The sequence below is a fragment of the Ananas comosus genome, linkage group 7 (assembly GCF_001540865.1).
Source record: "Ananas comosus cultivar F153 linkage group 7, ASM154086v1, whole genome shotgun sequence".
In the NCBI taxonomy this organism is placed as follows: domain Eukaryota; kingdom Viridiplantae; phylum Streptophyta; class Magnoliopsida; order Poales; family Bromeliaceae; genus Ananas; species Ananas comosus.
In genome coordinates this window covers 12,820,993-12,833,797 of record NC_033627.1, presented here as the reverse complement: position 1 = coordinate 12,833,797, position 12,805 = coordinate 12,820,993, and the positions used below count along the sequence as shown (strand labels likewise).

The following is a 12,805-nucleotide window of genomic DNA, read 5'->3' as shown; positions in this document are numbered from 1 at the left end:
TTTTTTTTTCAGTTTTGGCCCGTTTGATTTCAACAAAATTATTTTTTTAAAAAAATTCAAATTTCATTAAAAAAAAAATAGTGTTTTCGTTTTCAAATTTTTTTAGGAAAACGAAAAGACTAATTTCTATAAAATGTGAAGAAAAGTTTTCAAAAAGTCTAATATTTCTTAAAACCAACCGGACGAAAAACTGAAAATTCGTGTTAATTGCATTTTAGTCCCGTGTTTATCCAGTTTTTTTACTTTAGTTCTTAACTTTTGAATCTTTATTATTAAATGATTTAAAATTATTTGGTTATTGGAGTTTAGTTTTTGCTGTCACTAGCACCAAATAAAATTTACTACCTCAGATCCACATCTTGCATGCAAATTTAATTAAAATAACTAATAAACATTAGAAATTTGATTATAAAAAAAACCATCTAATTCATTCTCATCTAATTTAGAATTATTTGATGTGTCATTGGCAAGCGAAAACAGGCATCGGGGATGGGCTGTGTTTAGCTCGTTCGTCTTAATCCATAATTAAACATGTTTGTAGAGGGGATTATTTTTGAAATTAAGAAGCCCCATATAGTTAGTAGAGTTGCATTTTACTTGCAACTAGGAAATACATTTATTACCACCACTCACAGTGCTATTACATTATGTAGTTTCACACCTGATTATAATAAACAGTGAAATGAAAAGTTATTAGCAATACTAGTAGTAGTTCATATATGGCCCATGTTGTGCTCATTATTTATATTATAAAAGCCCAAGATATTTCTTTTCGGGTCGGGTCGAGCCGGGCCGGGCCGGGATCGGCTGCTCACTGGGCGAGGACTTGGATCTTCATGCCGGCGGCGCAGTGCCCCGGGATGCTGCAGATGAAGTAGTTGGACCCTTTCTTCAGAGTGAACTTGTCGTCGCCTGTCGTCGCCGCCCGCGAGGCCTCCGACGACGAAGCCTTGCAGCTTCGGTAACCCGCCGCGCCCACGGGCACGACGTTGTGGAGCCCCGCTTGGTATTTGAATACTGTCATATTCATAAAAAGAAAAGAATAACATATTAAAGTTCTGTTCTTTGACAGTTTAAACTTTGTACAGAAAAGCAACTGTTCAGTTCTAATTATAAGCTCGTGTTTGCGGGAGAGAGAGAGAGACCGAGGGTGTCGCCAGTAGCGAAGCTCTGCCCGCCAGCCCAGCTGTCGTACGAGACGGAGAATCCCCATCCCTGCGAACCTCCGACGATGTGGGTGTCGGCGAGTGTGCGACGCGGCGCGCATATCATGACGAGCAAAAAGGAGAGGAGAACAAGATTAACACTGCCTCTTCCCATGGCCATTTTCTCAAACCTCACACACTACTATATATTCTTCAAGTAGACTATGTATGTTAGCTTCTCTTGTACATTGCATACACATTACACTATGGTCCTATTTATAGGGCACCATTTGAGTGGACACAATCATAAATACATACATATACATATTTATATATATATATATCCCACTTTGTGTTAATAACTGTCCCCTTTGTTGTTTTCTAAAGTTGGTGGATTGATGATGATAACAATAACAATAATAAATATATTATTCATACTTACTTTAATAATAACTTTTTAGTGGAAAGCATAGAAAGATCCTTAGAGTAACTAATAAGGAAAATTGAACTAAAAAGAGAACTATTCAAGTACTTAGGTTTACTTGTTTATAAAGACTATCTTTTTGATAGTTTCTTGTACTTATGATTTACATTAAGTGCGCAAAATCAGAGAGTGATTACCCATATTAATTATTGTTTACATGCATGAACATTTTATTCAGCATTTTGTTAAAATTTAACAAATATGTTTTTATTGGTTGATTGGAAATTGTGTGGAACGATTTTCAAAACCATGTAATATATCTATCATGTTGTATATAATAGTATCGAAAATACTATTCTCTTACAACTTAAACTCTTGAAAAATAATAATTATTTTACATAGTTAATATAGTATCGGAATAGGAGATTCAGAGTTCGAGTCTAGTAGAGTGTTGAATACAAATATTATAAACACCGTTCTTAGCAGAACAAATGATTATTTCGAGATCTCATATATATATATATATATATATATATATATATATATATATTGATATATAAATATTAGAGGCTGTACTATGCTATCGAAGCACGGAGCCTTCGGTGCTTCCGGCTGCGTTTCGATGTTGCGACTTTCAAATCGTCGATCGTCTCGTTAAACTTGATCTAGAGTATTTGGAGTACCTAGAAAATAAATTTTATTATTTTCGATCATCATTTGGCCTAGTGATCGAATGGGCTCAAATCAACAATTTTCAATGGCGTATGAGCCGTTTGTAAGTTTAACGGTGTAGAGAATATCCAAATCACGTGAAATTTTGATAGAAAATTCTTTATACTATATAAAACAAGCACCAATATCTTGATTTAAAATTTTAATGTCATATTATTACATTTTGTAAATTTTATTTTCAGCCGTTGATTTGAGCCCCTTCGTTCACTAGGCAAATGATATCGTGAAATTAAAAATTTAATTCTCTAGGTACCTCAAATACTCAGATCAAATTAACGAGCCGATCGAGAGATTCGAAGTCGCACATCGAAAACAAGCTGGAAGCACGGAAGGCTCCGTGCGCTTCGATAGCATAGTAGCCTCACTCATATATTATATATATATATATATATATATATATGATATATATATATTATAATATATAGATATATATATATATATAATATCAAATAGATAATGTGTAAGAGTTTTTTGCGCTAGATTTCGAATCTTACGAAGGTGACATGTTTAGGAAAATCGCAAGTAGTTATTATTAAGATAAGAAGATAAAGTTTTTGTCACTTAAGATTTCACCAAGTTGCATAATTGTGGAGATCAATTAATGGTGCAAAATCTACGTTGAAACCACCATATACATATACATAATAATAATAATTAATATTTTTGAAATGAAACCACCATATGCAATATCCCACTACATGATAAAGTATTAATTAGAAAATGTTTTAGAAAGAAAGGTTTGCACGCATGTTAAAGCCTGAGTTGTAACTAGATTTTTTATTTTTATTTTTATTTTTATTTAATTTTTGGTTAGCATGTATAAAAGTTCTGCACATATTTATTTAGAAAAAGATAAGACATGTATGGAAAACCCCTCAACTATAGGAGATTTTGAAATAAACCCCTCAACTTTTTTTTTTTATTATTTGAGTTTTTATACTCAGTTAGGTAAAAAATTTTATCAAATATAACGACTCTGTTAGTAAGTAATTAACAGTTAATTAGCCTAGTTTTATTTTAAACCTCTCAATTTGTTTTTGATTAAAATCAGGAGTCAGAGGGGGTGTCAATTCAAAAAAAATTAAGGTAATTGAGTAGGCTAAATCGAAATTCCCTATAGGTGAGGGGTCTCCATGCATTTTTACCTCTATTTTTTTGGATGTGAAATCTCTTGCAATTGCTTTACAGAGGAGAACTCCATTTGTGTGATTTGGCCACCTTTGCATGCGCGGGGATAAAAAGTGTTTTTTTTTTTTTATTATTGAATTAAGCACTCATGCCAATAGTTTTTGAGATTGGTGTAGATAATGCAATGCACTACGTGCAGTAAAAAAATATGATGAGAAAATATTTATTTATTTTTCATATATAGTATTAATTATGTTCCGTATACCGCAATGAGTCAATTATGATATATTATTTATAATTTCATCGAAAAATAGAGAAATACATTTCAATATATTTTTATAGCTAAATCAGAAAACTTTTTTTATAAATATTTGCTTTTTCACTTTTCCTCCATTACTTTCAAAACCTATATTTTACCCCCTTAATATTTCACACTGTTGCATTTAATCCCCCCTCCATCAGGGTCCATCACTATTATGTCTGTTTCTTATAATTTATACTGAAAATATCTTTCAAAATAATAAAAATATATTAAAAAATTATTTTTTTCTTATATAAGAAGTTGGGACAATTTGGTCATTTTATCCTTTCCATTAACATCGTACCCTCTTGAAAATGTTTATGAAATTATAAAGAAGCAAAATGTAGATTTTTGATACTTTTATAAGATGAGCCATAATACCACCCTAGATAATGGTAATTTAATATGTCTGACTCAGAACTTTCGATAGATTCAAAGGGACTGAGTTGTGGACTTGAAGTAAATAAAAAGATATATTTGACACCATCGAGAGCCCGACAAAACTTGAACTCAGAAAATCCAGCTCTACTAATGTCATTTTATAGTTAATCGACAACTATCTAAATTCTAAATCCTTACATATGCTAGCTACTATAGTACGATGTTTTAATATTTTATGGTAAAAATATACGATACTTATCTGACCTATAAACTATTTTAAATTGACTATCCAATATTTGCCGTAGGAATAATGTTAGCTAAATTTCTCTTCTTTTGATGTAGTAAAATATGTAAATGCAGCTCTAATCGTAATTAACCTAAAAAAATATAGTTGCAGCAATTTAGGTATCTTATTAAGAAGGTTAAAAATAATATCTGACATATTTTTAATTGTACATGTCTCTAATTATATTGTATTTATAACCATAAGTAACCAAACGGAACCTCTGATTTTTAAACCTCTCTAGTTAAAAAAAAAAAAAGAAATGGTTCATGGATGACGTGGTGGACCGGGTCCATGTAACCATTTGCAACAAACATTTGTAGCAAACGTGTGGACCCTATGAATCGGGTACAACGACAGGGGCAATTTCGGAAATTCACATATCGACCGTTATAGCCGTTATTTTTGGCGGGGAAGCGCCAGATCACCTCTCCGCCCTTGGCGCGAAATTACTTAGACATAAAAAAGAAAACAATTTTATTGTTTTTATTTATTATATTATTATTATTATTATTATTCTCCTTACCCATTCCCTCCTCTTGCAAAAAACAGGGTCGGAAAACCCTAAACTCTTTAATCCTCTCAAATAACAACGCAAAATTTCCGATCAAGATGAACAATCTTATGACGGTATCTCCCAATTCGTCTTTTTTAGTTCCTAATTTCTTTTTATTTGTTGATTTTTTTGTGAATTAGGTTAATTTCTCGAATTAGCAATAAAATTTTCAGAAAATTAATGTGTTTGAGCTTCGGTTCGTACGAATTTGTGCGTTTTCTTTGGCAAATTATATAATATTACCTGAAAAATCTCTATATTTTTGTTTTTTTAATGCAAATTTATTCATAGACTTATCAATTTGGATAATTATAGCATCAATTTCCATCAAATTTTGTCTGTAATAGCTGCTGTATTTTTCTCTGTCATAACAGATATCAGAATAAACAGATTTTTTTTAAAGGAAACATGAGTATTAATAATTAAATGTTGGAATTATATTTTGATTTGTGCTAATAGGAATCATTTGAAAGGGTGATCGGCCGTTACCCTGGAGAAGGAGGGTTCGATTCGGGGAGGTTTTCGTCCGACGCAAGAGATATGGGAATGGAAGGGTTTTTTAAACAGGTTACATAATTTTTCTGTATTTTAAGATAGTTTTTCAGTCAAGTTTACAGTACTTTCCCTTCATTAATTGATCTTTCTAAGCAGAGAAATTCAGCGATACGATAGCATAGTTTTTGTATCGAAAAGTTTCAGATTCCCTATTGCCCTTTTCATCTTGCTTCTAAAATAGATTCTCTACTGTACAAAGCAAAAAATGAGCTTATGAGCATTGAAAATGAAAAGTCCTACTTAAAAAGTTTCAGGAGTTTCTTAAAGAAAAAATATGTGACAGAGCTTAGTTAATCAGCTCTTACGAAACAACATTTTTGCAGAACCTTCAGTGCAGCTAAACAAGCCCTTAGAATAGAATGTGTCACTAATTTATTCGCATATTGATCCTTTTTTGTGAACTATAAATACAATTCACAGCACTAGCTATAGTATTGTCAGTATGTTTAGGACAAGTATAGATTTGGTTTTCGCAAATTATTTCCGTCATTTCGCTGCAGAATGGAATTAGATTTCAGAGGTCAAGAAATTTATTTCCATCGATTTTGATAATTTCAATTTCTCTTTCTTTTTTCTGTATTTTACAACCCATTGATATGTATTTTCGCCTCGCAGGTTGGAGAAATAGAGAAATTAATAGAGAGGATCACCACTCAACTGCATAAGCTTCAGGTATCATACGTAAAAGAGTTTGATTACATTATACGAACATCTTAAAAGCTTCGATCTCGTGGAACTCATTATCAATTGAATTAGGCTGAAAATGAGGAGTCCCAGCATGTGACAAAGGCCTCGGCAATGAAAGGTGGGCCTTCGAATTTATAAATCCTTTTTCCCCCATATGTTGCGATGTAATATTCGACTATTATGGCATTGATCGCGTACATATTTCATCCTTGTTTTGATTCAGCAATCAAAGAAAGAATGGAGAAGGATGTCGAAGAAGTCGCGAAAATTGCGCTGAAAGTGAAAACAAGCCTCGAACAGCTCGATAAAGATGTGAGTTGAATGTTTAACCTGTCGTGTCGTCAACTACTGGATCTTGAAATTGTGAAAGATGTCACTTAAATTATTCGTAATGCATTAATGAAAAATTCCTTACATGAAATTAATGGATGCAGAATTTAGCCAATCAGCAGAAATCAGGATGCGAAAAGGGAACTGCGATCGACCGTTCCAGAATGGCAATGACTGTGTAAGTAAGTTGCTATTGCTTGTGTGAAAAAAGAAAAAAGAAAAAGGAAGAAAAAGGATTGATCATAGAACATCTTACACACATGTAATTATGCGAATACAAATCTCTGATTAATCTGAAAGGCTCTGCTCATTTAACACATAACTGACATAAGTAATTCTGCAAAAAGAAATTTATGCAGTTTTCGGTAAATTAGCCTTGCAATTTCTCTTCTATTTATCTCCCTTTTTTCCGCGCAGTGCTTTGAAAAAGAAATTGAAAGAGCGTATGTCGCAATTTCAGGTAAAGTAGGTTTATAAATCACTAACTTTGCAAGGGGGAATAGAGTTTCCTTTTATGGGCATATAATAATTTTGATTCTTCATGTACACTCGATCTCATTCTCGCAGACTTTTAGGCAAAACATTCAAGATGAATACCGTGAATTAGTCGAGCGGAGGGTATTCACAGGTAACCACATTTTATCTCCACAAATAATCATCAAATGAACTTATTTTAATCATTAACATGTAACAAAATTCTCCGCCCTATTCCTACTTTTGCAGTAACTGGAACCCGACCTGACGAGGAGGTAAGATTAGACTTAAGTTTAAGTTTAGATCTCTTATACTACTAATCATGAAAATTGTGGAACAGACGATCGATCAGCTGATAGAGACCGGAAATAGCGAGCATATATTCGAGAACGCAATCCAAGGTTACGGTCGAGGGCAGGTATGATTTGTGTATATCCTCGCCAAATCTCCTTGTCGAAACTCTATTGAAGATGCTGACTTTTTACAGTATAAGTTGTGCAGATTATTGACACAGTAGCAGAGATTCAAGAGCGGCACGACGCCGTCCTCGAGCTAGAGAAGAAGCTTCATGATTTGCAGCAAGTATGTCACTGCAGATCGAATTCGCGCAACGCGAAAATTTATTTTTCATGAACATTTTCTTACCTCATGAAAATTTGCAACTGTGTCAGATGTTCTTGGACATGGCTGTGTTGGTTGATGCACAAGGAGACATGCTGAATGATATTGAAGCTCAGGTCCAGCTCACCCTCCTCTTAGAATTGACAAATTAAGGCCTCATTTGGTATCGTTGCTGTTTTTTTTTTTTTTTTTTTTTTTTTTTTTGAGACACAGATTCTAGCTATGAAGTGCGTAGACATATGCTCGATTGCGCATAATCTATATATTTAGCACTTTTTGGTTCTCGAGCTTTAAAATCCTTGATACTTTGGTCCTTAAACTTTAATCTACTACAATTTCTGGCTCAAACTTTCTAAAGTATCATTCTATATCAAGAAAAGCGACGATGTCGATATTAGAAAAGCCTATCTGTCAGCGCATATAATTACAAAATATTTGTGGTTAACGAAAATGACGACGACATCAAACGAGCCCTAGATTGCTGTCTTTTTTTCTTTCTCACTATGTTCTACTCTGACATTTAGTCTGACTTGTTTTTAGGTCTCCAATTCAATTGATCATGTCCAGAAGGCAACTGAGACTCTGAAAGTAGCCAAGAAGATACAGAGGAACACAAGGAAGCATATGTGCTTTGCCATCATAATCCTTCTTGTTGTCATAATTGTCGCGCTCGCCGCGATTCTTAAAGGGGCCAATATTTCAATTTAGCACATGAACATGTATGATGGATACGAATTGTTCGAAATTGCGTGGCGAGATCTTGTAATCTGTATCAAGTATCAGAATACAACATTGTAATTGTAATATACATCAAAGTGTTATAATATCAATAATTTGCATTACTACACAATTTTGATTGATAAAATTTCATGGTCTAATGTATTCTTGTTGATTGTACAGGGATGCAGTCACAATTATTGGGAGAGAACAAGAAACACCAATACATTTTAACCAACTTGAAAAAAAAAAAAAACAACCTTTGCATACAAGTATTACTCCATAAAAACATAAATATTTGCATGAGTAACCCTTTCCATATAAACATAAACAAAATTAGATAGTGATTTTACTTCCATGTATCACAGACATTTTTATAAAATTCGTGTGTCTGTATTGGACACAAGCATGGTTGACGGAGACACACCATGGACGCGAGTTCGATGCGGGTCCATGGCGCATCCCATTAATATATAAATATATATATATAATTTTTTTTTTATGCATAGATAATATAAAATGATAGATATTTTGACCTTTTAATAAATGCACATAATTTTTTTTGGATAATATAAAAAATTATGTATGATGAGAATTTTTTTAAAAAAAATATATGAACTATCGATAAAAATTTTATTAACTTTCGTACGAGAAATATAATAATATTTTAGCAAAATTAATATTTTATATATAATAAATGTATACTATTATATTAATAATATTATATTTTATTAGCGGTATCCATGCCATGTCCATGTTCTAATTTTTTCGAAACTGTCAAGTTGGCGTATCCGAATTGTGTCGTGTTATATGTGCCGTGTCTGTGTTCGTAATGCCTAATTTTACTTCAACTGATATAAATATATAATGAAACTTGAAGGAAATGTCTTTGATGCCTTATATGGATATGTGCAATATCCACTGATCTTCTGGTATGTATGTTATGTGGTAGAATGTAGAATATAAAATTGTTGTTCTCTCACAACTTAAGTTTTTAAAGTAATCAGTTGTTTCACATGATTTCAGATAGAGATGTCAACGGGTCGGATTCAGGGTGAATTTTTAAAAACCCGAACCCGAATCCGACTCCGAACCCGAGACCCGAGACCCGAACCCGACGGATTTTAAAAATCCATATCCAAACCCGAATCCGACCAAAAATCCGAAACCCGAATCCGAACCCGAACCGGAAAATTTGAACCCGAAACAATTATTTCTTTTTTCAATATTTCAAAATATATTATATTAAATCTAAATTTTTAAAATACAAATTCAAATATAACATCAATTTATATATATAACATCAATTTGTATAATACAAAATAAATTCGGGTTCAGGTTCGGGTCAGGTACAATCAAAATCCATATCCGAATCCATATCCGTCGGGTTTCTATTTTTGATATCCATATCCAAATCCATGTCCATCGGATATATCCATTTCATTCGGGTTCGGGTTCGGATAAAATTTCGGGTATCCATACCCATTGGCATCCCTAATTTCAGAGCACTGCCCTAAATTTAATTGATTATAAAATGACCTTCCTCAAACTTTTAAAGTTATTAGTGCAAATGGACAAGGTCATAATGGAAATTCACAAGCTTCTTTGAGTTCCTAAATTGAAAGAATTTATAGAAAATCAAATTGCAAGTACTAAATTATGTTATACAACCATTTTTTATCTAAAAACTTAAGTTTCTAGAGAGCGGTATTTTTAATGCTTATATCAAACACTTAGGTATGACATTGATATTTTTTAATAGATCCAAAATATGAATTTGAATTAAATAAAAAAATTAAATAACTTATATAGGAGTCTGACGAAACTCGAACTTAGGGACTTAGGGTCTCATACTCTAATATTATATGTCAGTGAAATGATTATTTTTCTTTGAAAAATCTAAGCTTTTAAGGTAGAGTTTTTTTAATATTTAAGTGTTGATTGTTTCCAACTGCTTGCTTAAATTAAGAAGAAAATTTTCTTAAAATGCTTGCCAAAAACCCTGAATTTAATATATAAGAAGATGATTTTATTTTATTTTATTTTTTTTCAGAGCATGCACACTCCAAAGTGCAGGTTCATCACTCTGCTATGATTGAATTAAAGTAAAAGGGGTTGTCCTTATCACTGGTCATCTCACAAACCAGCTTTTTTTTTTTTCCCTGAGAAATTTCTTTTTTTTACTTATCTAAGATGCCTCTTTTTTTTTTTGACCATGATTTGATGTAGTCTCTATGTTCTTCTTAGCTGGTTGTTGTACCCAACCATCTAATCTACTATAGTTAGTAAATAGAGAATGATATTACATTATTACTTTTGTAAAATTATTTTCAGAATAAATCCATTGAAATTTGTATAAAAAATTGTCATATTAAAAATGATAAACTTCAAATACCACCCATGTAGTTTCGCACTTTCTCACTTTAATATTCTGTGGTTTAAAGTGTAAAAAGTTAGTATTTTGTGATTTTATTTTTATCTTTTTGTCAGCTTCTTCATTAATATTTCGTTAAATTATATATATACAAAAAACTTCAGATATCCCACCTATGTTATCAAATATTCACTTTAGTACCCTTTAGTTTTAATTTTGTCACCGATTTAATAAAAAAATTAGTAGAATCGATAATAAAAAAATAAAAATGAAGCCACATGGGACTAAATTGATATACTTTAAACTACATGATATTAAAGTGAAAATATGTGAAATCACAGAGGTGGTATTTAAAGTTTTTCCTATTAAAAAGGCTTTATCTATTGCATTTAAAGTATAGCATGGTACTCTCTCATGATTTTTTGTTTTGGTTTTTGCAATTGATCTAATGCTAAAGAAATAATAAACTGTTATACTTTATAAAGGATGGTAAAAATGCGGCAATATCATCCTTTAATTACGTACACTTCACAATTTTATGGTTAATTTCTCTAAAATAGCTAGCACTATAGTCTTTTTAGCAACAACATTGATAGAAAATTAAATTAGAAGTTGTGGGAGGATAAAATATTGTTCTTCAAATTACATGGTAGTAATATGTCCTTGCGCTTTGCTACAGCAACAACTTTTTATGTTTTACCATTTTTAATAATAGATATTTATTTTTGGTGATAAGCCAATAATTCTCATTGTTGAATATAAAGCATCAAAAACACAACTCTCGATAGTTTAAGCTTTTAGAGACAAAAACTTATTTTGACATTATTTTAACATGGAATGAGAGCAATCTAAATCTCATTAGGCTCATAGTTAATTTCGTTTAATTTAGTTTCCTTTTATTTTAGAGTGCATGTTCGACTCTGCATTTTGAAAAGCCCAAAGTGCTTCTACCACATCAGAAACAAGCTAGTGTCACAATTACAGAAAGCGACGGCTACAGACAGGCTCATATGTATAAGTTATATTGATAAACTGACTCCTAATATAAGTTCACGTCCTGAGCCTATCAGCAAGCCTCAAAATCCAAATCCGTTTAGAGCTTTTAACGACGGCAACAATTATTTTACGATTATTTTAATATTATTTTACACTTAATTATTATAAAATTATTTTAGAAGAGGAATCAATTAGGTCACCTTGTAGAATGAGAAAGCCAAAATTATTGGGCTCATTGTTTTCACCTGGCATTATTTGTTAAAAGTAGAATTCTATCTTTAGATACCACATGCACATACCAAAGTGTGAATGCATGGTCATTTTGCACCCTAGTGAGTGGACAACCTCTGCAACTCCACAGGTATTGAGATAGAGATTTTTAGAGAAGCACTTCTCCAAATGAGATTCTCTCTTTGCTTTTGGGAAAAGCACTTGCTTATTAAGCCTCCCCCTCTTTTCTCCCACAAAAGTATAAAGCACTTCTCTCTTTAGCACAACCTTACAAGCAAGAAAAAGCCATAGTATAGTTGTATTATGTTTAAGTCTCTCTCTCTCTCTCTCTCTCTCTCTCTCTCTCTCTCTCTCTCTCTTCAAAGTTACACATATTTGATTGAATCTATATAAATTTAATGAATCTGATCTATTCCTATCAAACCGAATATGTTAAATAAAAACTAAATAAAGTGACTAAGATTTTAATTAAAAAAGAGAAAATTTGTTGTTATTCTACTTAGTCTCAATTCGAGTCTCAACCAACTCAAGATAAATGGTTCGAGGTGGCCCGTTTACTAAACGGGTCAAGTTTGGGTCAAGTCACATTAACCCACTTATGGTTTGGATCGAGTTCCATTCAACCTTAAGTGGTTTTACTGCACCACCTCAACCGAATCTAAAGCATATTCAAGCCTAGTTTTGAGCTTTTTATAATATAAAAATGATGCTTTTAGGTGCCATATTATCAGTCTCAATCCAATCCATGCATTGCCACTATAATTAAAAGAGAGGGACATGAGAATAATTAAATAGAGTAATTCTTTCATAATTTGCATTAGAGTACATAAGTAGTAAATTTGCAATGCTAATACTAACAAAGCATTCAAA

The 12,805-nt window shown here is 32.1% G+C and overlaps 2 protein-coding genes across 2 annotated transcripts; one reads left to right on the top strand and one right to left on the bottom strand.

Annotated features, from left to right (window-relative positions):
- Positions 573 to 1,401, bottom strand: LOC109712636 (basic blue protein-like). Its single transcript, XM_020236323.1, has 2 exons — positions 1,146 to 1,401; positions 573 to 1,017 (listed from the first exon to the last, which is right to left on the bottom strand). Exons 1-2 carry the CDS (start codon positions 1,324 to 1,326, stop codon positions 812 to 814), a joined length of 387 nt encoding a protein of 128 aa, XP_020091912.1. The 5' UTR covers positions 1,327 to 1,401; the 3' UTR covers positions 573 to 811.
- LOC109712635 (syntaxin-132-like) lies at positions 4,913 to 8,449 on the top strand. Its single transcript, XM_020236322.1, has 13 exons — positions 4,913 to 5,024; positions 5,410 to 5,517; positions 6,121 to 6,177; positions 6,262 to 6,310; positions 6,416 to 6,504; positions 6,627 to 6,700; positions 6,940 to 6,982; positions 7,090 to 7,150; positions 7,246 to 7,271; positions 7,337 to 7,414; positions 7,498 to 7,578; positions 7,668 to 7,733; positions 8,158 to 8,449. Exons 1-13 carry the CDS (start codon positions 5,007 to 5,009, stop codon positions 8,323 to 8,325), a joined length of 918 nt encoding a protein of 305 aa, XP_020091911.1. The 5' UTR covers positions 4,913 to 5,006; the 3' UTR covers positions 8,326 to 8,449.